At 41.2% G+C, this 25,608-nt stretch overlaps 1 protein-coding gene across 1 annotated transcript in view; it reads right to left on the minus strand.

Annotated features, from left to right (window-relative positions):
• The window catches only part of GPR50 (G protein-coupled receptor 50), a 261,245-nt gene extending 237,745 nt beyond the window's left edge, over nucleotides 1-23,500 (minus strand). The window contains exon 1 of the mRNA XM_056538834.1: nucleotides 22,544-23,500. Coding sequence (XP_056394809.1) covers nucleotides 22,544-22,736 — 193 coding nt within the window. The 5' untranslated portion in view covers nucleotides 22,737-23,500. The remainder of the gene's footprint in view (nucleotides 1-22,543) is intronic.
• Between the last annotated feature and the right edge of the window lie 2,108 nt (nucleotides 23,501-25,608).

The following is a 25,608-nucleotide window of genomic DNA, read 5'->3' on the forward strand; positions in this document are numbered from 1 at the left end:
CTGGAGCATTCACTGCCACCGGAACCCGGCATTTGTTTAGAATGCCGAGTGCTGCGGGAGATTGTGGAGGACCCCAGCAGTGTGACCCCAACAGTGAGACCCACGCGGTCAGACATCTTATCCCCTATCCTTTGGATAGGGGAAAAGATGTCTAGCAGCAGAGTACCCCTTTAAAGCAAAATCATGGAAATTGTTGAGAATGGGAACACCATGACTACATTCTATGTATCCATTTTCATGCCTGATCCCCAGAGGGACACTTGTTCTTTTATATTCCAACTGAATAGCTGATGGTCAGCATAAAATGGTCTGAATCAGTCTTTTGCAGCATCTAAAAACTAGCATTGATTTATAACAGGCCAAAAATGTATGCAGCATAACCCATTTCTATGGAGTAGTATAGAACATTAGCTAATATAACCAAGACCACCGTCACATGTATCCTAGTGCAATTTCCCATGTCCCAGAATACAATAGGGATTAATGGTCACGTATTCAAGGAATACTTGCATAGAATGACATTATGCACACCTAGAACCTTGTGGGGACAGCAATATAGCAGACACAGCTTTAAAATATATAATTATATAGCAACCCTTGTATCATTCTCTCTGCTTTCCAGTTGTGTTTGAGAATATCTTACAGACATTAGGTTCTATATATGATTTTTCTACCATTCACAGCAGCAAGGCCTGTCAGGTCAGTTCTCTCCAATATTTTGGCGTTAGCAGAGGCAGAGACTAATCTGATAAGAGAAGACAGTAAGGGAGATTTAAAGCATGAGTGTCATTTAATCCCTTAAAGGGGTACTCCGTTGGAAAACTTTTTTTTTTAAATCAACTGGTGCCAAAAAGTTAAACAGATTTGTAAATTACTTCTATTAAAAAATCTTAATGCTTCCAGTACTTATAAGCTGCTTAATACTACAGAGGAAATTCTTTTGATTTCTTTTCTTTCTGACCACAGTGCTCTCTGCTGACACCTCTGTCCATTTTAGGAACTGTCCAGAGCAGCATATGTTGGCTATGGGGATTTTCTCCTGCTCTGGACAGAGGTGTAAGCAGAGAGCACTGTGGTCAGACAGAAAAGAAATTGAAAAAGAAAATAATTTCCTCTGTACTATATAGCCGCTAATAAGTACTGGAAGGATTAAGATTTTTTAATAGAAGAAATTTACAAATCTGTTTAACTTTCTGGCTCCAGTTGATTTAAAAAAAAAAAAAAGTTTTCCACTGGAGTACTCCTTTAAAGGAGTAATCTGCTGCTCAGCATTTGGAACAAACTGTTCTGAAAGCTGGAGGCGGCGCCGGGAGCTTGTGACATCATAGCCATGCCCCCTCATGCTGTCATGCCCTGCCCCTTTCAATGCAAGTCTATGGGAGGGGGCATGACGGCTGTATAGCTTCCCTGATGTTTTGCTGACTAATTGAATTTCTCAAGGGCTGCAAGGCCTTTTAGCCCCCCTCCCCTAATAAAAAAAGAAAATGACCTTTATTTTCCCAATTTCCAAAAAAAAAAAAAAAATGTGGTAATGCATCGCAGATTACGAGGAAAAAAATGTGCTGTTTCCTCAAGGGGTTAAAAATATGATGCTCTACTGCGGACCCTCATTTTAAGATATTTTTCTCTATTAAAACGTAAGCATTTTCATAAATGTTATAGTTGCTTTGTAAACAAGACATCAGAATCAGAAAACTTCCAGACATGTTGTTAGATTTATTGTTCTTAGGTAGTAACTGGCCATGACATGGGGCCCTTGACCTTATACACTGTGTATACTATGGTAGGGTTTGATCATCTATAGTAAAATATACAACTTTCTGTCAAATTTCAGACATATGTTTCATCCTTCTCTACTTATGTTGCAAAAACCAACAAGAAACCTCATGACTTATCTGTAGGATTGCTTATTCATACTCTTATTTATTCCGTTTATGTTTATCAACTCCTGGTCCTGAAAAATACATGGGTCCTCAGATGCCTTACGAAATGTATGCTAAGAAATATTCTTTTGATTAATGCAAGAAAATCTCTTACTATTTTTTAACAGTGCCTAACTCAGCACTCCCCTGAGGGCCGTATATTTATTAGAGGGAGATTTTAATCAGGAAAAAAGCATAGTATATCTGCAATAAATAAATGGTAGCAATATTATATTATGGGGAGCTTTTTCAGTGGTGCAGTACTAGACAGTAATTTTTGTCCTCATAGAAAACTTTGAAGAAGAAATTATTTTTCTTTTTTGATCCACTTTTATGGACTGAATGTGTGCTGGAACATTAGTATCCAAAGGGGGACCTTGAGGCACCTGGATCCCATTGCAAAATCTGTAACATTACTTTTAGAAACTGGCCACAGGTGAAGAATTAACTGGTGGTGTGGCCATAGAAGAGACTCACGGGGATGACTGGGCCTTCTAGTGCCCAACAGCCATGAGACCAAACTTCCAATACGATAATGGAGGCGCAACTTCTATTTAACTCCCACTTCCGACGGCAAAGCAAGTCTTACCCCTGGTTTTGAGAGGTATGGGTCACTAGTCCCTTGATTTTACTGCCCTGAAGTGGCATGTGATTTTTCCTGGTTGACTTGCCTTTTGAGGAATCCAAGAAAGTCCTCACTCATGCTAATGTGGTCCTGCATCGCAGATTAGGAGGAGTTAGGGCTGGCCCGCAAGCCTCCATACATGTCCTAGGATAAAAGACATAGAACCCTTGTTCCTTTCTTATCTCCATAGACTAGCTTAGAAGCAAAGTTAAAAGACCTTTCTCAGGTTTGGACTAGGGTTCAAGCTTCAGGATATTCTCCAGCCCAATAGAGAAGCCAGTGGCCTCAAGCTGCCCTGGGTTACATTGGGCCTAACTATGCCTGATCCCCAAAAAGGCAAAGCACCTAGTATGACAACCTCCCTGACTCAGCTCACTCATTCTGTTTAAACTCAATCTCCAGCTATGCTAGGTATAAGTAGTGAAACCTATTATCCTATTATTTCCCTATGCCAGGAGTTTCCGCTATACTAATCCCAATTTATCAAGACATCAATAGGGACAATACTTGAGTGGACAGGAACCATCCAAAAGCAACCCACAGGACTGTGTTCTGGAACACCCAAACCTCCCAATGCTGGTGTATTATTGTGTCAGAAAAGGTTTGATCCTACCAGGCTCCCAGGCCTGGTTGTGACTGTTGCTTCTGCACTATAGCAACATGAATAATAACATTCATATCAGTTTTTGACCATCTTGCTTCCAAACTATGGGTTTTAAAATCTTCCTGACATGTGATGACCCATATGGTTATACCACTGTCAGCCGGCAGTCATGCCTCAAGATGGTGCAATCAATACATAAGTATTGTAGTGTATTGTACAAGGTACAATAAAGTAATAAACAATGAAATAGAAAGATTTTAGAAGAATAAAAAAAACATAAATAGTAATAACTCAAATCAATGTCTCCATCCATAGACTTGTGTTGTTTGTCTTGCAGACACAGAACAAAGCTGAGCTGATTTTCAGTTAACATTTGAGCGACAGGAGGGGTAGGTGGATAGGGAAAAAGCTTGATAATAGAGGAAAATGTTTTTACCTTCTAAAATATATTACAAAGCTTGTTATTTGTTGTACTATTGGTTTATGCAAGGTTTGTTCAAAATACAGCACCTATTGAACTATCCTATTTTTTAATGCCCAATAAACAGTTAGGTGATGTTCACACATCTAGGTGTATTTTATTTGTAAAAATGTGTCCACAAAATGTGGTCTCTGTAAGTCTATGAGAAAGTGGTTGTCTGTGTGCACAATATGTAACAATATTGCCTTATCTTTTACAGCTACGTAAATAAGTGACATGTCCCATGGCACTGAACAGTAATAACAATGCAAAGATTGCTACTAGAGATGGGCGAATTAAAAAAAAAATTTGATTTGGCCGATTCGCCTAATTTTCCGAAAAAATTTGGTTTGATTTGAATATATTCGCGGCAAATCACTATTAACCCCTTAAGGACGCAGAACGTAAACGTAATCATATTGACCCTCAGAATAAAGAACACACATCATTTTTACCATAAATTGTACGGCGTGAAAACGAAACCTTCCAAAATTAGCAAAATTGCGTTTTTCGTTTTAATTTCCCCACAAAAATAGTTTTTTTGGTTGCACCATACATTTTATGATATAATGAGTTATGTCATTACAAAGGACAACTGGTCGCGCAAAAAACAAGCCCTCATACTAGTCTGTGGATGAAAATATAAAAGAGTTATGATTTTTAGAAGGCGAGGAGAAAAAAATGAAAACTTAAAAATTAAATTGTCTGAGTCCTTAAGGCCAAAATGGGCTGAGTCCTTAAGGGGTTAAAAACTGCTATTTCCAGGCTACAGAGAGCCTCAATAGGGGTATAGAACACTTTGCCTTGCTGTAACACGCATAGGGAGCATGCTGGGGTAGTGAAATAAAACAGTTATTCAGTATGACTTGCAGATCACAGGCGTTGTTATTAAAATCACTGTAAAGTGGCAGCAGGGTCAGGAGACCATATGGTGTCACAATTAAAGAGATGAAAGAGATTTTTGAGATGTCAACTGAAGAGTTTAATCCCTTAAGGACACTGGGCATACAGGTACACCCTGATGTCTTGGTTCTTAAGGACACAGGGCATACCTGTACGCCGGGGAAATTCTGGTCCCGCCGCTCGCCGGGCAGGGACTGGACCGGGATGCCTACTGAAATCATTCAGCAGGCACCCTGTGCAAATCCCTGGAAGGGTCCTGAGACCCCCCCCCCATGCAAATCAGCGATTAATTCAGATCGGCAATTTGCGGCGAATCGGTGACCCGGAAAAAAAGAGTGATATGTGCCATCCAAGATGGCACCTGTCCTCCTTTAGCAGCAGGAGCACTGGTGCCACCTCACGATCATCCTTATTCAGGACTCCTGCTGTGGGGGCACCCACTCCACCCCTGTTCCAGAGAGCAGGTGCCAGGAATACAGCGGTTTTAAGGCTCACTATACCCCTTTTTAGGTGCCTTGAGGGGTGTAGTTTCCAAAATAGTATGCCATGTGGGGGATTTTTTGCTGTCATGGCACCATAGGGGCTTCCTAAATGTGACATGCCCCCCAAAAACCTTTTCAACAAAATTTGCTTTCAAAAAGCCAAATGTGGCTCCTTCTCTTCTGAGCATTGTAATGCACCCGCAAAGCACTTTACGCTTACACATGGGGTATTTCCATACTCAGAAGATATGGGGTTACAAATTTTGGGGGCATTTTCTCCTATTACCACTTGTGAAAATGGTAAATTTGGGGGGAAAAATGAATTTTTGTGAAAAAATGTTTTTTCATTTACACATCCAACTTTAATGAAAAGTCCTCAAACACCTATGGGGTGTTAAGGCTCATTGTTCCCCTTGAGGGGTGTAGTTTCCAAAATAGTATGCCATTTGGGGGTTTTGTTGCTGTTATGGAACCATAGAGGCTTCCTAAATGTGACATGCCTCCCAAAAACCATTTCAGCAAAATTCACTATCCAAAATCCCATTGTCGCTCCTTCCCTTCTGAGCCCTCTACTGCGTCCGCAGAGCACTTTACGTTCACATATGAGGTATTTTCTTACTCAAGAGAAATTGGGTTACACATTTTGGGGGCTTTTTCTCCTTTTACCTCTCGTAAAAATTCAAAAACTGGGTCTACAAAAACGTTAGTGTAAAAAATTGAGATTTTGAATTTTCTCTTTCACATTGCTGCTATTCCTGTGAAACACCTAAAGGGTTAACAAACTTTCTGAATGTCATTTTGTATACTTTGAGGGTAGAAGTTTTTATAATGGGGTAATTTATGGGGTATTTCTAATATGAAGGCCCTTCAAATCCACCTCAAAACTGAACTGGTGCTGCACCTCCCCGGAGCGCTCGTAGCGTTCTCCTGTTCGCAGCGCCCCGGTCAGACCCGCTGACCGGGAGCACTGCGATAATGTCCCTAGCCGTGATGCGATCCGCGATGCGGGACGCGCCCGCTCGCGATTCACATCCCGGCCCGCTTACCAGACTCGTTCCCCGTCTGTGCTGTCCCGGCGCGCGCGGCCCCGCTCCCTAGGGCGCGTGCGCGCCGGCTCTTTAAGATTTAAAGGGCCAGTGCACCAATGATTGGTGCCTGGCGCAATCAGTCTGATTAGCTTCCACCTGTGCACCTGTCTATATAACCTCACTTCCCCTTCCCTTCTTTGCCGAATCTTGTTGCCATTGTGCCTTGAGAAAGCGTTCCTTGTGTATCCCAAGCCAGTGTTCCTGACCTCTTGCCGTTGCCCCTGACTACGATCCTTGCTGCCTGCCCTGACCTTCTGCTACGTCCGACCTTGCTCTTGCCTAATAATCCCTTGTACCACGCCTATCTCAGCAGTCAGAGAGGTTGAGCCATTACCGGTGGATACGACCTGGTTGCTACTGCCACTGCAAGACCATCCCGCTTTGCGGTGGGCTCTGGTGAATACCAGTAGCAACTTAGAACCGGTCCGCCGGCACGGTCCACGCCAATCCCTCTCTGACACAGAGGATCCACCTCCAACCGGCCAAATCCTGACAACTGGTCCCTGAAAAATTCCAATTTTGAACATTTAGTGAAAAATTTGAAAATTGCTGCTATTTTTTGAATGTGTCACGAAAAAACAAACTTGGAATCAAATTCATAAGCATCCCAGAGTTATTAATGCTTAAAGTGACAGTGGTCAGTTGTGCAAAACATGCTCTGGTCCATATGGTCGTAATGAGCTTCGTCCTTAAGAGGTTAAAGGGGGTACTTCGGTTGAAAACCTTTTTTTCTTTTTTTTTTTTTTAATCAACTGGTGCCAGAAAGTTAAACAGATTTGTAAATTACATCAATTAAAAATTCTTTATCCTTCCAGTATTTATTAGCAGCTGTATACGACAGAGGAAATTCTTTTCTTTTGGGCTTTCTTTTCTGTCATGACCACAGTGCTCTCCACTGTGTCAGCAGAGAGCACTGCGGTCGTGACAGAAAATAAATCCAAAAAGAAAAGAATTTCCTCTGTAGTATACAGCCGCTAATAAGTACTGGAAGGATTAAAGGCCATCTGCAGCAAAAAACAACTTAACCCCTACCCACAGAATAGGGGAGAAGCGATTCATTGCGGGGAGGTCTGACCCCTGGGAACCCCCGCTATCTCCCAAATGGGGCCCCGCAATGCCGCTCTATATGAGCAGCTAATGCACGTAGCTAAGGTCAACGGTATGCACCCTCCCCATACAGTTCTATGCGAGAGGCGGGGAGGCACGAACGCTGCCTCACCACCTCTCCCATAGAACTACATGGAGGAGGCGTGTCGGCTGCGACACCTCCTGCACGTGAGAGCAGCGGCAGAGCCGTGGCCCCATGCAGGAGATCGTGGGGGGTCCCAGCATTCGGACCCCCTGCGATCAAACACTTGTGAGGATAGGGGATAAGTAGTTTTTTGCTCCAGATGTCCTTTAAGAATTTTTAATAAAAGTAATTTACAAATATGTTTAATTTTCTGGCATCAGTTGATTTAAAAAAAAATGTTTGCCACTAGAGTACCCCTTTAAAGAGATTAACGAGTTTAATGTGCCACCAGCAGCATGAGATCATATGGCAGCACAATGACACAGTCTGGAGGTGGCGGCAGCCTATGTAGGCCGCAGAGCGGCACAACGACAGAGTAATGTGTCAGTTTGTCCTCCCTCTCAGTGGTGCAGGCCTGACCGGGGAGGGCTACTGGGTAGATCCTGCCAATATCATATGCTTGTCTAAAATATTAAGCCATGCACGTGTAAGTAATCACGGCTGGTACTGTGAAACTGCGTATTAAACGGTGAATGTGTTAGTTAATCAGTAATGGTTTATTTTTATTGCTCCAACCAGTTTCCTTGGATTCTTGTGGTAATTTCAGAGTTGGTGAAAGAAGGAGCACTTGACATAAGATGTGTGGCATCAGGCGGGTGGCAGGATCAGAATAGTAGCTGAGGCAAGTAGGCAGAAGAAACCGGTCTCTTTTCTCAAAGTGTTCATGTGGCACCGTTGATGTGGACATGTCGGTGTCATGTCCAAGTAGGCCACCACCTGCTGGTTCAGGTCCTGCTCAAGGTATACCTGCTGCTGATGAGTTGCTTCACTATGCAGGTAAAGAAAGCTACTCATCAGCGACTGTAGACTCAGGTTGCTGCTGATGGAGCTTGTACTGCTCCTGCCACCCCACCCCTCCCCAGCAGCCATGGCAGTGAAAGGTAAGTGCAGAGGGCCCCCCCAATCAGACCTACAATAGGATGGACAATGGTGCAGATAGGCATCGGCCAACTGACTACGTAGGATGTCTCTGCAGTAGGTCAGTTTGTCCTCCCTCTCAGTGGGTGTAAAAAAGGCCCCCGCTGCCAAATGGTGACAATTCGGCAGTCACTACGCAAGCAAGTTAGCATGCATCGTGCCATTTGTGCAAGTGACTCGGAGGGACTCACTGCCTCCATCTCCACTGCATACTGACACGGTGTGTCTAGGTCCTCTGTTTCGTCTTCCTCATCCCCCCATAGCCACTCTGGCTGCTCCTGCTCCTTCTCTCCTGTCAGCTGAGTATAAAAGCCACCCAATTCGCTACACATTGCCTGTGTTCCACTGTCCCCCTGAACCTCCTCCTCCTCTTCCAGTTCAGTACCCACAAGGCTCATGTGGTCATGAGATGCCACATCTCCAGTGCCCTGACCAGCCATTGTTTTCTCCATCTGTTGTAGGAAATGAAGCAGTGCAATGACGTCATCATCCTTGTCAGTAACGCTGATTAGTGATAGTGTCTGCTATCTCTCTAGCCAGAATGAATGCGGGCTTGAGGTGAATGGATCTGTATTGTTAGTAACGGTGATTAATGCGCACACACACAGTCTCTGCTCTCTCAGCAAAACATCTGGGAAATGCCAGTCTTCTGCAATGGCTGCTGAATATATAAGGCTGTGACATTGCAGGGCTGATAGGCTGCATGCCGCCATGTGATTCTGGGTGATCCCACCTACCCGCCTTCCCAGACCCTTGCAACATGTCCTCACATGTGTAGCCACCATTTTAGGCCCCCTCCCGTCCCCCTCCCTGAACGATTGAGGAGGTTCAGAATAAAGCAGATGAACTCCGTAAAAGGTTACATGCAAGGCGGTACCCCAACAAGGTTCTAAAAAGGGCCTATAAACGAGCCCTGGGATCACAGAGGACACAACTCCTCACCCCTAAAAATAGAACCATAGAGGAACAAGTACCTAGAGTCATCGGTACCTTTGATGATAAAACAGTAGAAGTGAAAAACATCCTATTTTGAATCCTGGGGTATTTTGACAGCGAATAAACATTTAGAGGGATTAATCTCAAGGACACCCCAGGTAACTTACAGAAGAGGAAAAAATCTAAAAGATAGACTCACTCACAGCTATTTTGAACCTGACCCTACAAAAGAAGGGTGGCTCACATCAAACAAACCATATGGGACCTTCCCTTGTGGGAGATGTAATATCTGTTATGTGGGTAAAACGTACAGACCATTAAAAAAGTGGTTGCAAGAGCATTTGGGGGACATCAGGCATGCAAGAGATACCCCTGTGGGAAAACTCTTTGTGGAGTGTCATTCAAGTGAGAACTTAAGCCTAAGGGTGCAAGTCATTGAGGTCATACCACCCCAGAGAAGGGGAGGTTGCTGGGATAAGATCCTACTTAAACGGGAGGCAGAATGGACATTCAAATTTGAATGTGTAAAACCCTATGGCCTCAATTACTTCATTTCTTATGTGTGCTTTATTGAATAGGTGTCTATACGAAAAATGGTCAGTTAATGTATGCCCGGGGATAATCTAGCGAGTAATATATCTGCTGTTGTTATCTATCTAGACGACCCCTATGTGTGGTTATAGGTATAGTTAGGGTACATCAAAACCCTTTAGTGTTGGTAATTTCTATATTGTACTTTTTGGGTCTGGGTGATATATACTACATACTTTGGTCCTAATCTGGCAGATATTTTTATCATTCTATCAAACAAAGCATGTCACTGTCTGCTGTCTAGAATAGGTCTCTTATCTTAATTGGTTGGAGTTACCCATTCTATGATGATCTATGGAGCTACTTGAATAATATGGAATGAGACTTGCAACACAACTGAATGTCCATCCACTTTGCCCCTCATATGCGATTAGAACAAGGCTTGCAATGCTACCTTCTGATCATTGAATGCTCCCATCCCACAGGATCTGTAGCTGATTGTATCAGCGGTGTGCATGGGGAGTCTCACTTTGTGACGTAGCATGCCGCTGATTTCAGCTTTGGATCACAGGAAAGAAGCACACAGGTATTTAATTTGAATGGTTCTGTCAGTAGAGTACGCCCACCATCAGTGCCACACATATGGTGCTGTTATGCCCTGTAAGACAGTAAGGAGACCAAGCTTTATGATAGGTCCCTGATGATATGAGCTATTGAAACGCATTGGACCCTGTATCTTTTGGACGTTGCAGTAAAGAATGGAGCCATCAGATGGAATACATTGTTACCAACTCACCTGGTATATATCTCAGTACTATAAACTCCACTTTGAGTTTATCATCTGTATGTTACAATACCGGATGGACTATGAATAGTCATTATTAGTCTATGCTTGCACGCAATACTGCAGTATATACTTACCATGAATGCTTGCTAAATACACTTTGGAACATGGACATATATTGTCGTCTAATGTGAACGTGACACAACATTGGAGACATTAGTTACTATCTGCTAATAATCATTACCAAACAGTGTGAATTGGACATGGCACCAAATACATCAAATGGTGCCATTACGTCATAAGCTAATAAATGCAAACATCCATGTTGTATATAATAATCATAAGCTAGCAAGAAACACTGTTTACTCTTTCAGTGAATCATAGAAGTAGCGTGGAGTTCTGGATTGACACATTTATGTTACTCTAAGCTAAGAAGTACAAGGCTTTGCTACAATATATTCTGTACCTCTGAGACATCTTTGGCACAGAGGTGATGTGCTATACAATGTTATCAATATCTGGGTCCCATATGCATTATAAGTGTGGACTGCACTGGCAATATGATGTTGTTGAAAGATTGTGCTGAGATACACTTGCGCTGTTATCGTAGATTTTATGGTAAACACATTTTATGGTAAAATAAAAAGAGTCATTACAAAGTACAATTGGTTACACAAAAAACAGAACCCCATGGGTCTGTATGAGTGACTGGGAATAAAAGAGCTATGGCTCTTCAAAGGCGAGGATGCAAAAAATTAAAATGCAAAAATGAAAATCGCAGAATGATATATATAATCCTGCGATTTTCATTTTTGTATTTTTATTTTTTACATATAGAAATTGTTTCCATATATATATATATATATATATATATATATATATATATATATAAATGTAAATATATATATATATATATATATATATACATACATAAAATTAACAAATTAACGTGGATTTCACTATCACAACAGGAATCTAAGATGTATCCTGTGATCTCATGATTATGTTTGTATTGTGACAATATATCCAGGATTTACTTACTCTGTTCTCTCTTTTCATGCAGATTCAGAGTTGGGGCCTCGATCAAACTTCACCTTTCACCACACTTTTTTTCTGTTTGTTTCATTTGTCTAATGATAAGTTGAGCAAACCTTGCAATGTGTCACAGTTACCTGTGGTGTAGCCAATCATCAGCTAAATAAACACAGATGTATTTTCATTACTACATTGTGATATGCAATTTTTTTAGGGACTCCTATCCACTCACAATAGGGAAGATTCCCTATTCCAGAACTCACAACAAAGAATCTATATCGTAAATCATTTATATAGCACTTTTATTCTACACTTAACACATACACATAGCTCACTCTCTATTTTGTTTTGTACTTATACACATCTATATTTAATTTTCTTTTTGCAGTATTATTCATTTTCTTTATAATTTTTTCATATTTTTCGCATTTTAGTTTTTTAGACATACACATTTGCAGAGCATGGTTCATTTGCATCCTATTGGAGAGGTTTACATGCACTCATCATGTTTCAAATATAGTTCAAGTCATATATAAACATTGCCACACTTTGTTTCTTATCATACACTTTCACTTTATTGGTTCTCCTTAGTCTCTTCTTATTCCTACACATCTTCCACTAGAGATGAGCGAATTTTTTGAAAAATGTGATTCGGAGGATTTGCCGAATTTTCTGGAAAAATTTGGTTTGGTCCGAATTTATTCACGGTGATTTGCTCTTAAAAACGGCTATTTCTGGGCTACAGAGAGCCTCAATAGTAATGTAGAACACTTTATCTTGCTGTAACATGCATAGGGAGTATTTAGAACTACTGTTGCAGAGTGGCACAATGACAGAGCCTGGAGGTGGTATCAGTATGAGGAGACCATATAGTGCCTGAATGACACAGCGTGGAGGTGGTGGCAGCATGAGGAGACCATATAGTGGCTGAATGACGCAGTCTGGAGGTGGCAATAGCCTGAAGAGATCATAGGGCCTCACAATTGAAAGGATTAAAGGGATTTTTTAACATTTAAATTGAAGATTTCAAATAGATGAACCAAAAAAGTTTTATTTAGAGTTCCTGCAGCATGAGGAGACACCATGGCAGCACAGTGACATGGCCTGGAGGTGGCAGCAGCATGAAGAGAAAATAATAAATAATCCTGCAGAATGACACAGCCTGGAGTTGGTGGCAGCAAGAGGAAACCATATAGTGGCTGAATGACACAGCCAGGAGGTGGCAGCAGCATGAGGAGACCATATAGTGGCTGAATGGCACAGTCTGGTGGTGGTAGCAGCATAAGGATACCATATAGTGGCTGAATGACACAATCTGGAGTTGGCGGCAGCAAGAGACCATATAGTGGCTGAATGACACAGCCCGGAGGTGGCAGAAGCATGAGTAGACCATATAGTGACTGAATGGCACAGCCTGGAATTGGAGGCAGCAAGAGGAGACCATATAGTGGCTGAATGACACAGCCTGGGGGTGGCTGAAGCATGAGGAGACCATATAGTGGCTGAATAACACAGCCTGGAGTTGACGGCAGCAAGGGGAGACCATATAGTGGCTGAATAACACAGCCTGGAGTTGACGGCAGCAAGGGGAGACCATATAGTGGCAGAATGACACAGCCTGGAGGTGGCGGAAGCATGAGGAGACCTTATAGTGGCTGAATGACATAGCCTGGAGTTGGCGGCAGCAAGAGGAGACCATATAGTGGCTAAATGACACAGCCTGGAGCTGGCATCAGCATGAGGAGAAGGAGAACATATGGTGACAGAATGAGGCATCAGCAGGAGGAGTAAATATGGTGGCAGAATGAGACAGCCTGGAGGTGGCATCAGCATGAGGAGAACATATGGTGGCAGAATGAGACAGCCTGGAGCTGGCAGCAGCATGAGGAGAACATATGGTGGCAGAATGAGACAGCCTGGAGCTGGCATCAGCATAACAAGAACATATGGTGGTAGTATGAGACAGCCTGGAGCTGGCATCAGCATGAGGAGAACAAATGGTGGCAGAATGAGACCGTCTGGAGGTGGCATCAGCAGCATCAGGAGTCCTGAAAGTGATCCGGTGGCTGAATGACACATCCTGGAGTTGGCGGCAGCAAGAGGAGACCATATAGTGGCTGAATGACACAGCCTGGAGCTGGCATCAGCATGAGGAGAAGGAGAACATATGGTGGCAGAATGAGACAGCCTGGAGATGGCATCAGCATGAGGAGAACATATGGTGGCAGAATGAGACAGCCTGGAGGTGGCATCAGCATGAGGAGAACATATGGCGGAAGAATGAGACTGCCTGGAGCTGGCATCAGCATGAGGAGAACATATGGTGGCAGAATGAGACAGCCTGGAGGTGGCATCAGCAGCATCAGGAGTCCTGAAAGTGATCCGGTGACAGAGTGGGGCGGTGGGTGGAAATACCAGTACCTGGTGACGAAGATGGGTGAAAAAAGAGAACTTGGCATCAGATGTGTGGCATCAGGTGGGTGGCAGGATCAGAACAGTAGCTAAGGCAGGTAGGCAGAAGAAAACTGTCTTTTGTAAACGTGTTAGTGTGCACAAGTAAGTATTGAGGATATGCATTACTTAAAACGTAACTTTTAATAATATTCTTAGGATAAAATATATGTACCCAAAAAATGTTCTTACGTAGATATAAGTATGTGGTATGCACTTAAGAGGCGAGGACAATACGCTCCACTATGCTTAAAACAGTATTTGTCTAGAGCAGCAGCATGTGTGTACTTTTAGCTGGCATTTCACAGTAACTAGGCCCTTAAGACTTTAACAGGAACAAAATCTACATTAGATGCTGCACATTGATAGGCTGCAATACGTTAAAGGGGTTATCCAGGAAAAAACTTTTATATATATATATATATATATATATATATCAACAGAAGAATACAGCAGCACACTGCTAGCACAAAGATATAGATAAAACTTGAGTATATAGATACAACATGAAAACCTATACAGCTATGGTGTAATAAATGGAAAATTATGAAGTGATGAAATAGTGAGGTACTTAGCTTGCCATTTGGTGGCCAAATAGCTTGGACCGTCCCAAGTTAAGGTTGTTCTTTTCTGTCTAAGTGCTCTCTGATGACACGTGACTCGGGAAACGTCCATTTTAGAAGCAAATCCCCATAGCAAACCTCTTTTAAACTGGGCAGTTCCCGAGACACATGTCATCAGAGAGAACTTAGACAGAAGAGAACAACCTTAACTTCAGAAGCTCATAAGTACTGAAAGGATTAAGATTTTTTTTATAGAAGTAATTTACAAATCTGTTTAACTTTCTGGAGCCAGTTGATATATAGAAAAAAAAGTTTTTAAGTTACCTAGCTACACCTCACGCTGAGCTGTGATTGGTTACACAACATTCACACTGTTTGATCCCTTACGGCCGTGTGCACACGGTATCTGGCATCATCCGCCATTATGGCAGACAATGGTGAGTGTTTGATCAGTATACTGTCCCCTCCTCCCAATTTTCTTTTAATCATGCACCCGCACTTAGGTTTATTACAATTAACATTGCACGGCATTGTAACTGTGTACTGTATTACATATGGACTGTATTGATATGTATGCACGTATTTCACTATATGTTTGTACACAATGTTATATATTCACGTTTTTTCGTGTATGATCATCTTATAATTTTGGTTTTGTAATAATTGATCACTAATGAGATTTTTAATGAGCTCCACATAAAAATGGATACCATTTGTCACGAAGCATGCTTGATAAAGACTATGCAGACGGTCAAAATGTTGCATCTTTTTCCATGAGGAAATAAACTTGATTTTCACCTGATATTGGAGTGCTGTGGGACAATTTTATTATATATATATGTAATCCAGCAGCAGTTCCAGTTGGGTGAGCTAATTCTAATAGGACAGATATCTGACACACTGAAAGGTGACTTTTTATTGCATTGTATTGCATAGTTTTTATCATTCTATTTGCATTCCCCTGTTGTACACTCACACACAGCATGATGATGATGATGATGCATAGAGAGGATTACTAAGCTTATTGATATAATGGAGAGGACTACTTAGACGCCTGTGTTTGTGAAGGGTTATAGCAGGGGAATGCAAGTGAGTGGAAAGATAAAAATTACAAATTCAGAATCAGTCTTTTTTTTGGTTAAGGGGGCGAGTTCGAAAGTGACAGTCTTTTTAGCACTGAGGTTAAGTTCACAGAACGGACGTTCTGAGCTGAATTCTGCTGTGAAATTCTGCACAAAATTTTAGGTGCATCACATTTTGTATTCGTTACAAAGGGGATGCCGCTTGGTCATGCAGACTGCGGATTTTCCACCTTGGAAATTTCGCTGTGATTTAAAACCAAAAATTCAGTGCAGAAAGCAAAAGTCAATGACAAAAGCAATGACAAAAAAAAATCCAAAAACAGAAACAATTCTGAGCAGACACTCCGTCATGTAAACCCACTCTGATTGTGACTGAAGAGACCAACCCTAAGGCCATGTTCACATGTCAGAATTTCCGTGCCGGATTCCACATTGGAATCCGGCACAGAGATTCCAGTGCAGCAGAGTCCCGTTGACTTCAATGACATTCTGCTGCACTGTGCACACAGCGGAATTTCCATGCCAGATGTTTCCGGCACAGAAATGACATTTTCTGTGTCCGCACTAAGAATGAACACGTTCATTCTTTGTGCGGAGTCCACATGGCACACATAGCTGTCTATGAGACATCGCATTCCTGTGTAGTCCTAGTAGACCTCCAGTTTGCAAAGTGTCCGCACGGAGATTGTCCCTCCGTGCAGATATTCCTTCGTGTGAACACAGCCTAAACATTAGAACAGGTATCTGCATACTTTTGATGGTGTAGCATATACAAAGGGCATACATGTGGTAAAACTAAAAAGTCACATTAAAATCAAGCATAAGATTAAGGCTAAAAACGCAAATAAGTGACATGCCGCTTAATTGGACGGCTGTAAAAACTGGGGCAGTATTTTTACATATTGTATGCACAGATAACCTCTTTTCCATAGACTTACATAAAGCACAATAATGTTAATTGTGCGTTGGAGGCTCCTTTGCAGCAGAATTTGTTGAAACAACTAGTCAAAAAAACACAGCTTGCAATATTTTTTTGACTGGTTATAATCCAGTAAAATGACAGACACCAAATGGAAAGCCAATTGACCCCATTAAAGACTTTTCAAGCAGTGATTTTTCACTTTCACCAGAGATGTTAAAAACTTTGGTGCAATTTGGCACATTTTTGATGCTTACACACAAAGTTTTAACAGATGCAGAACCCCATTCTAGCATATGATAAAAGGGAATAAAAGTTTACTATGAAGAGGGGAAAAAAGGGGGAATCATATTGGATTTCCATGAAAAATAAAGTGAAAATAGTATAAAGAAATGCATAATCTCCATGTTTATTCGGCCCGTTCACCATTTTCAACTAATTTTGCCCTAAGTCAGTGTGGTTATCAATGTTTTTTAACCATCCAAATCATTTATGAAATTGCTCAAATCATTTATGAAATTGGCATTTTTTCAGGCTGTGATTTATTTACTTTTTAATATACAGGTTAAATCAATGAAAACCAGCAAAGTCTCACGACATGTATTCATTTATTTATGCAAAATGAATCAAAATTCCCCACAAAAAGGGGAAAAAACAGGAAACATGTAGGGATGAATTCATCAAAACCTGTGTAGCGGAAAGTTGACCAGTTGCCCGTAGCAACCAATCAGATTGCTTCTATCATTTTGCAGAAGCCTTGTTAAAAATTTAAGAAGTGAGCTAATTGGTTGCTACGGGTAACTTTTCCTCTTAACAGGTTTTAATAAATCCTTCTATATCTACATTTCTACATTTAAATGCTTTCTAATGTTTTCTCTAAAGCAGTGTTTTCCAAACAGCGTATCTCCAGCCAGGGCCGCCATCAGGTGGGTACGACCAGTTCGCTCTGCACGTAATGACAGGCAATACAGGGGCCGGAGCATCGTTGCGTCACGGCTCCGCCCCTTGTGACGTCACGACACGCCCCCTTCAATACATGTCTATGGGAGGGGGCGTGGCGGTCGTCAAGCCCCCTGTCATAGACTTGCATTAAGGGGACGGGCCGTGATGTCACGAGGGGCGGAGCCATGAAATCACGCTGCTCCGTCCCCTGTATCGCCCGTCATTACGCACAGAGCGAACTCGCTCTGTGCAGTAATGATAGCGCGGTGCCGCAGCTGGGATCCCGGGGCTCCCCAGCAGCGGGACCGCAGTGATCTGACATCTTATCCCCTATCCTTTGGATAGGGGATAAGATGTCTGGGACGGAGTACCCCTTTAAGGCTGTGTAAGGAGCCTCAAAATTTCTGATGGCAGCCCTGTCTCCAGCTGTTGCAAAACTACAACTCCCGTCATGTCCGGACAGCCTTCGGCTGTCCAGGCATGCAGGGAATTGTAGTTTTGCAACAGCTGGAGACACACTCTTTGGAAAACACTGCTCTAAAGAAAAAATGTTAGGCTTGTTAGAATTGGTGTTGGCTTTCAATGAGAGTACTCACAGAAATGCCTGACCCTATAATCACTTTCCTCTAATGCCAGAAACATTTCCATACATATTCATGAATGAAATCATCAGCTCTAAGTATAGACCTATGGCTACACAGTCCTATTACAAAATAACACACACTTCCATGCATGCATTGTTGGTCTCCCCCCCTAGCGCTTGTCCTATTTTAGGCTCACAAAAAAAGAAAGAAAAAAAAAACAGGCAATTTTGTATTGTTTTCTCATGAGACATAATAGAAATCTAATGCAACTTTAATTTTGAAGGAAACTGTCCGTCAAGCATCGAACCTACAACTATTATATAGATCAACAATTTGTTGAATTTTCTGTGATTTTACTGAATCGCTTGTGGGATGACAGTCATTGTATAGAGCTAGCACAAGGTTTCCTTTGTATAAACTTTCTGCTTTCATTTTAAAGTTCCTTAAAGGAAATACAATCTTTATAATTATATATATATATATATATATATATATATATTTATATATATTTATATATATATATATATATATATATATATATATCTCAACCCCTGGATTGATATTTGACTGTGCTACAGGGGCTGTGAAGTTAGTGTAGTTCATAATATAGTGTCCATACCTATGTGTGATGGTGGTCTCGCAATTCTTATGTGATCTTTGCCCCAATGTTCATTTTTAACAGCACGCAAAATGAGTATCAACTCAGGTTTTCCCAGGTTGCAGTGCAGCCCGAGACATTACATCACTTGCCATGTGCTGAAAGGGAGCATTGCAGTGCTTCAATGGGTGATGCGACAACTGGGTGGAAAGGAGATCATTCTCCAAAGGGCTGCAGGGAATTGTCCCAGGTGTGCTTCAATGGGTGGAGTAGCTGATGTGTGGAAAATTAGGGATCCAGGGACTTTAGTAGTAAGAGGGAGGAAACTCCAACAGGAAATAGCCATTTTACAAAAAGAAGGCGCCAGCATTAAGGTGGACCCACAACACAGCCATTTAGCCCCAAAACAAGCACGGATCCTTCCTAAGCATGCCATGGTCACCATCTGGCAGGTAAGTACTTCAGTCCTGCAACAAAAACTGATACATTCTAGAAATGAGCCGACCGGAGTCACTAGCTGACTCATTCGGGCTCATTGAAATAAATGGAGTACGGCGCAGGTCCAGCAGGGATACAGTAGCAGCCAGTTTTGACATTCTCCTAACAGATATGGCTGCCCAATTCGTGGTGTGAAGGCACCTTTAGACAGTGCATGAGGTTTTCTTGTTTAGCATAACAAACAAACATAAAACAAACATAACTCATTATGATATTATAGAGCGTTGAGCCCAATGACCTATTTAACTTTGTTGCTCCTCACTACAAGGTCACCTGTGTCACCTGTACTAAAACATATTTTGAGTAATGGATTAGAATTTTATTTATGCATGTGATAGTTGTCATTTTGTCATATATTTTACATTTATAATTATTCTTCCCTCACATATACTCACATTTGCCATATAGTGATAGGTTGAGGAAAATACATGCTATACACATGGTGGTCTGACAAAGTATGTTTGTCATGCATATGAAACAGCTGTCACACCGATACCTATTAGTGCTACCGGCATCCCTACCTTTTACACCAGCTCGCTGTGTATCACGCTTTTAAAGATGTTTACAGTAATAAAGAAGATCTTTGTACAGTAAGTTCTGGTGAGTGATACCTATTATTTCTCAGTTTTGATATTTGTATCCAGCATCTTGCACTTTTAGGGTCTATTCACACGTACAGTATTCTGCGATTTGATGCACAAGATTTTCTGCTGAAGATTTCAATGCAAACTAAATGACTGAACACAGCTTCAGATCCTGAGCATCAAATCTGCGCAGAATACTGTACGTGTGAATAGACCCTACATGGTCGAGGACCCCTGACTCTTAAACGCAATCTGTACAGCCTCTCAGCAGTTAACCTGAATTGCACACCTGTGTGGGTCCATGGTGGAGACACTGATGGTACAGTGTCGACTATTGCGGTTTCTTCCTTGGTGATTGTATTTATAAAAAAAAAAACACTACAGTTATATCAACATTGTTTAAATAGTAGCAAAAAACGCTTTGATGATCCAATGGTATTTACACTTTCACACATAATAGTATTGTCTATACCACATATGGAAAAAGTAATGAATTGCAGTATACATTTTTTCAGCTTCCAAAGAGCATAGTCAATTATGTTGTTGCCATAGTTGAAAAATGGAGTAGAAAGAGTAAGTTTTTTCAGGTCTGAGAAAACAGTTAAAAAATCTAACCTTTATCAAAACATTTTTAAAAGACTGCACACTGATGCATAGAACTAACAAATGAAATGCCAACGCATTTCAAGCTGCTAAAGGTTTTAGTCATGCTTTAGCTATAATAAAAAGAAAATGCAGTGCTCCATTGTGTATTAAAAGAGAGACCTGTGAGGTAATAGCATACAAACAAATAGCAGCTCACCTGAACGAGTTGTGTAGCCAGATACGCAACAATGGTGAGCGCATAGTAGAATAGTGTCCGCAGCCAGCCGGTTAAATAGGGATATAATGGAGAAGGCTTCAGCGTGGGTGCAGGCTTCAAATGGCGCAGGACACAGAATGTCGACAGGTAAGTTAAAAGTGGAGGTAGTTCATTCTCCCAACATGCAACGCGTTTCAGTGAAACGCGATGCATGTTGGGAGAATAAACTACCTCCACTTTTTAACTTACCTGTTGACATTCTGTGTCCGGCGCCATTTGAAGCCTGCACCCACACTGAAGCCTTCTCCATTAGTCATGCTATGGCAGCACAAACATTCTAGTTTTTGGCATCAACACATCAGTGTGTGTTCTTTTTAAAATAAAGGTTAGATTTTTTATTTTTATTTTTTTTCACAGAACTGGGGAGTTTATTCTTTCTATAACTGATCTGCACCAGAATCTGCCTGGCGTCAGCGTCCCACAGCTCTACAATTGAATTGGATCTTGTATGTTCATGTATGGTGGGTAGCTAGACCTTTTCATATATGAAAAAAATGTATACCAACATATACTAGGTAAAACTCCAGAATACAATAACTCTCTGGGCACATTTGAAGCACACATTGGTTGCATTGCATGCAGGGACCAAACATGAAGTAAGCAAAGCCAAACTTGCGGGGGTTAGTACACACCAGCATTGTGGCTTCCATTTATTCTTCATCAGTGCAAGGAACCATGTTGTCACTCGCAGACTCCATTGAATTACAATGGGATCTGTTGGGTTATGTCAGTTTCCATAGTTTTCACCGCAAGATTAGCGCTTGCTGTAAAAAGGGATGTAACTTGTGGAGGAGGTTCCCAATGCCAAAAGTAAAGAGAGACTAAAAAAAATATTGATACAAAAAAAGGAAACATTTATGCCAAGTCTTTGTAGAATGTAGTAATTGACCATATACATAAGCCTTGCCTAGATGAAGGACTGGTTAAACATCCTTTATAAATAGACATCCTAAAATTAAACATTGGGAAAGTCAAAATCTAATTTTTTATATTCAATTATAATCTCTCTAGAGGAATTATCCTACAGTAAAACTAATCATTACTGTTGGTAAAACAAATAAAACTCAGTTGGTTCAATTGCGCAGAATGTCACTAACATTGAAAAGCAAAAATAGCAAAGAAGCATCTTAAGAGAAATTCCAGGAATGGCTTTGCTTTATATAGTCGGACCGAGAAATTCTATTTACATAGTGATTGGAGTTAAATTTATTCAAATTCATCTAGATGGTTTTGTGTAGTGCTGCATCCTCAACCTCTGAACTAAATAATAAGCCTAGAACGTAGTTGATACTTGAACACCTTATGCCCTATGTGACCTTCAGTTGTTTCTTGCTGTCTCAGGAGCCTTTACCATGTCACCTACCTCACACTGGTAATACAATACATTAACTGAGGCGACTGAAACAGAGGTGGCACATTGCTATACACACTTCATAAGAACACGAGCTTTCAAGATGCACACAGCTACTATGAATAATATTACCAGAATTGGCACCTACGCTGTAAACATTCAGGTCAATTCAATACTAATGATGAATCACAAAGTAGAATTTGCATATATTAAGGGAATAATAAAAGTCTCTGTTAGAAGTGTCCCCTAGGGTCCAGTATAGGACTGTATTCCTAGTATTGCTTAAGTTTACCATCACTTTTTCTATTTGCTTAAGCCTTTCATTCCCTTGATTTTCTTCTCTTTTAATTTTAAAAGTGAAATAAACCAGCAGTGTACGGTGCAAAAGTTACAAAACCATTATCAACATGAGTTGCAGTTTACTATTAAAATGTCAGGACTCAATGCATTGGATAATTTTTGCATGCTAAACAAGCCATCATCTATAGGTCACATTATATCGCACCCTCCCACCAGTGTTTGGTACCCACCAGGATTCTGGAGCTTCTTGTTCCTGAAAACGGACAGAATGACCAGTACATTGCCCAAGATGTCCACAATAATGGTGAAAATGAGGACAACAGCCAAAGCAGTGGTCAGCCCAGGGGAGGCTTGGTCCTCTCTCTCTGCACCAGCTGTTCCAGGCGTCCAGCAGTCAAGACAGGTCCTGTTCACCTCCATCATCTCTGTGAGGTTGAATGGGGCTGGCAAGACCAAACTGGATCTCTACAAGGACTGTTGTGCTGTTCATAAGCTGTGGGCAGGTCCTCTGGACTCACTGTGGAGTAAGAGATGGACTTCATTTGTTGCCTACACTAACCTTTCTGGTGCCAATGTGTTCCCCACCAGGACCACAGCAGCAGCATCTTGATCCATGTAGGAGGCAATGGTGGGTAGGTGCTGCTGCCTTCCTCCTTGTTTCAGGCTCCTCTTTAACCCATGCATTGTCAGTCAGAAAGAGTTCACACACTATAATTAGGTATTCCCATTCATAAAGTCCAAGCTTCCTTGCAGATGACTGAGAAGCATACAGCTCCAGTATGCTCTCGTGTGGATGCTGATGCTCCTGCACAGAGCATGTCTGTGTTCTTCACTCAGCACTGCATATAGAATAAAGTCTGGGAATCTGCTGTTTGACTGCACATACCCTAATCTCTAGCTTGCTCTGTGGATATAGTGAGTAATATATGAGGGAGCACTGGGGAAGGCACAAGGAAACTGACAAATGCATCTGGTGGTGGGAGAAGAATGAACAGTTACTGCAATCTCCTCTTCACAGCAGCAGCCACTGCTCCCATCTAATTGTGGGAATTAAAGTCACATCTTTATCTACTGAGTTATAAAAGTATGTAATATAACAGATGGTAATACCATCATAAATCAATTCTTCAGATGTGTTACAACATAGCTATGGGGCATTTTACATCAAGCAGCAAATACCAGCCTGGCATCTGTGTTTATTCAGGAGTGCAGACTCTCCAGGCACAATGTTACCAAGCATAAGGGACTGGCTTTTCACAAAAATTTGCTTATATAAATGATCTATCTATATATATTTTTATCTATGGTGTTTCTTATATGATAACTATATTGTGCTCCTATATTGAATGCATACAGTCCTTTTTGTACCTGCCCAGGTGAAGCTCATAATTTAATTTATTGCATTAAAGGAACATATTGTACATATACTGATCAAAAGATAATTGTGGATAGATAGATAGATGTACAAGTATATCAGGTGGAATGTCTGGGAATACTACATTTTTTTAAAGGAGTCAGGCTGGTTTAAAAAAAAAAGGAAAAGAAAATGGGGTACTTGCCTTCTTAATTTCCATTTTTAAGTCAGTATGAACCCTTTCAAAAAAATCTCTTTCCAGATGCAAATGCAAATGCACATCATACACACATACTGTAAATAAATATATATATATATATATATATATTCTTGCTAGAAACACTCCCCAAATACTTCCTTAAAACATTACTATAATAATTCTTCTTGTAACTTCAGAAGTGATGTTCCAGTGCTCTTAACACCGTGTCAATTGGTAACCTGTAAAGAGGTTGTCTGAAGAAAGTACAATTTTAATAGGAGTCATGCTGGGTTAAAAAAAAAAAAAAAGGGGGGGGGGAGGGGTCCTCAACTGACCAATTCCTTACCAGTCTGACTTACTTAGCTTATGTAAAGGAAGAAGATAAGAAAGAAAGAAAGATAGATGATAGATAGATAGTGTGACGGATCCTAGAGTCACCCTACCTACTTGGATGGATTTTGGGACATCGCTATTTGTACCCCTCAGTTGATGTTGTCCAGTGAAATAAAGCTCAGAGTTAAAATACTTTTATTTACTGTTTTCATACACTATCTGGACACGGTCCACATTCTGTGCACAGTACACCTTTATGCACATGGTCTACCTTTTGCACACTGTCGACCTTTTGCACACGGTTCACCTTTTGTACAATGCCCTAATTCTACACATGCTTCTCCTTTTTGCACACAGTCCGACTTCTGCACACCTCCACCTTTTGCACTCAAGGCACTGTATAGGGAGAGCTATTTTTATTGGATTATCTCCCAGACTCGCTGTCACCTGCATTGTCTTTACTGACCCTTCCCCCTGTGATGTCCTTCCTATAAAAGAAGACACTTGTTCCACAATAGAGAGTTCTGATTTTATACCTGAAGACTGGTGTTGCCTGGTTCTTTGGGTACAAGGATGCAATAATCTCTAGTTCTGCCTGGGGATATTGCCTGTGATAGGCTGGGGCTTGTCATCCGGAAGGAGAAGTCACTTTTGGCGGAGTCAGTCCGTCACAGATAGATAGATAGATGATAGATATATAGTATAGATAATATTTAAACATAGATAGATGAAACCTCAACACTTAGAAGTAGTGGCAAAATCTAATGCAGGTGAAGTTTGACTGAAAGTGTACAGGGCTGTGTGGTTTCTTTGCTGAGACAGAATGATGATATTGTATAAATTATGCTGTGTGTTTGCAATTTTTGCAGCTCAATGAAGTTCTGATCAAAGCAAGAAAAACACATCAAAAACACCTTAGATATTTTATATGCTTTTGAATGTGATAGTTTGAGAATAGAGATGAGCGAATTTTGGAAAAATTTGTTTCGGCCGATTCGCCGAATTATCCCAAAAATATTTGTTTCAGTCCGAATTTATTTGTGGCAAATCTATAGTAAACACAGCTATTTCTGGCCTACAGAGAGCCTTAATAGGGGTGTAGAACACTTTGCCTTGTCCTAACACGCATAGGGAGTGTGCTGTGTTAAGCTGGGTTCACATCACGTTTTTGCCATACTGTTTTCAATCCGTTTTTCTAAAGAAAACCGTATGGCAAAAAAAACGGATGGAACAGTATGGCAAAAAGTAAACCGTATGCGTTTTTAAACTGTATACTGTTTTTAAAAGTGCATACAGTTCCGTCCGTTTTTATAAATAAAAAAACATACGTTTTTGATAATTTTGTCAATTTTTAATGGGAGGGGTGTTGGGTGGGGACTTTAGGATGCAAATTTGCATGTGCAAAGTAA

The sequence above is a fragment of the Hyla sarda genome, chromosome 9 (genome assembly GCF_029499605.1).
Source record: "Hyla sarda isolate aHylSar1 chromosome 9, aHylSar1.hap1, whole genome shotgun sequence".
NCBI classification, from domain to species: Eukaryota; Metazoa; Chordata; class Amphibia; order Anura; family Hylidae; genus Hyla; species Hyla sarda.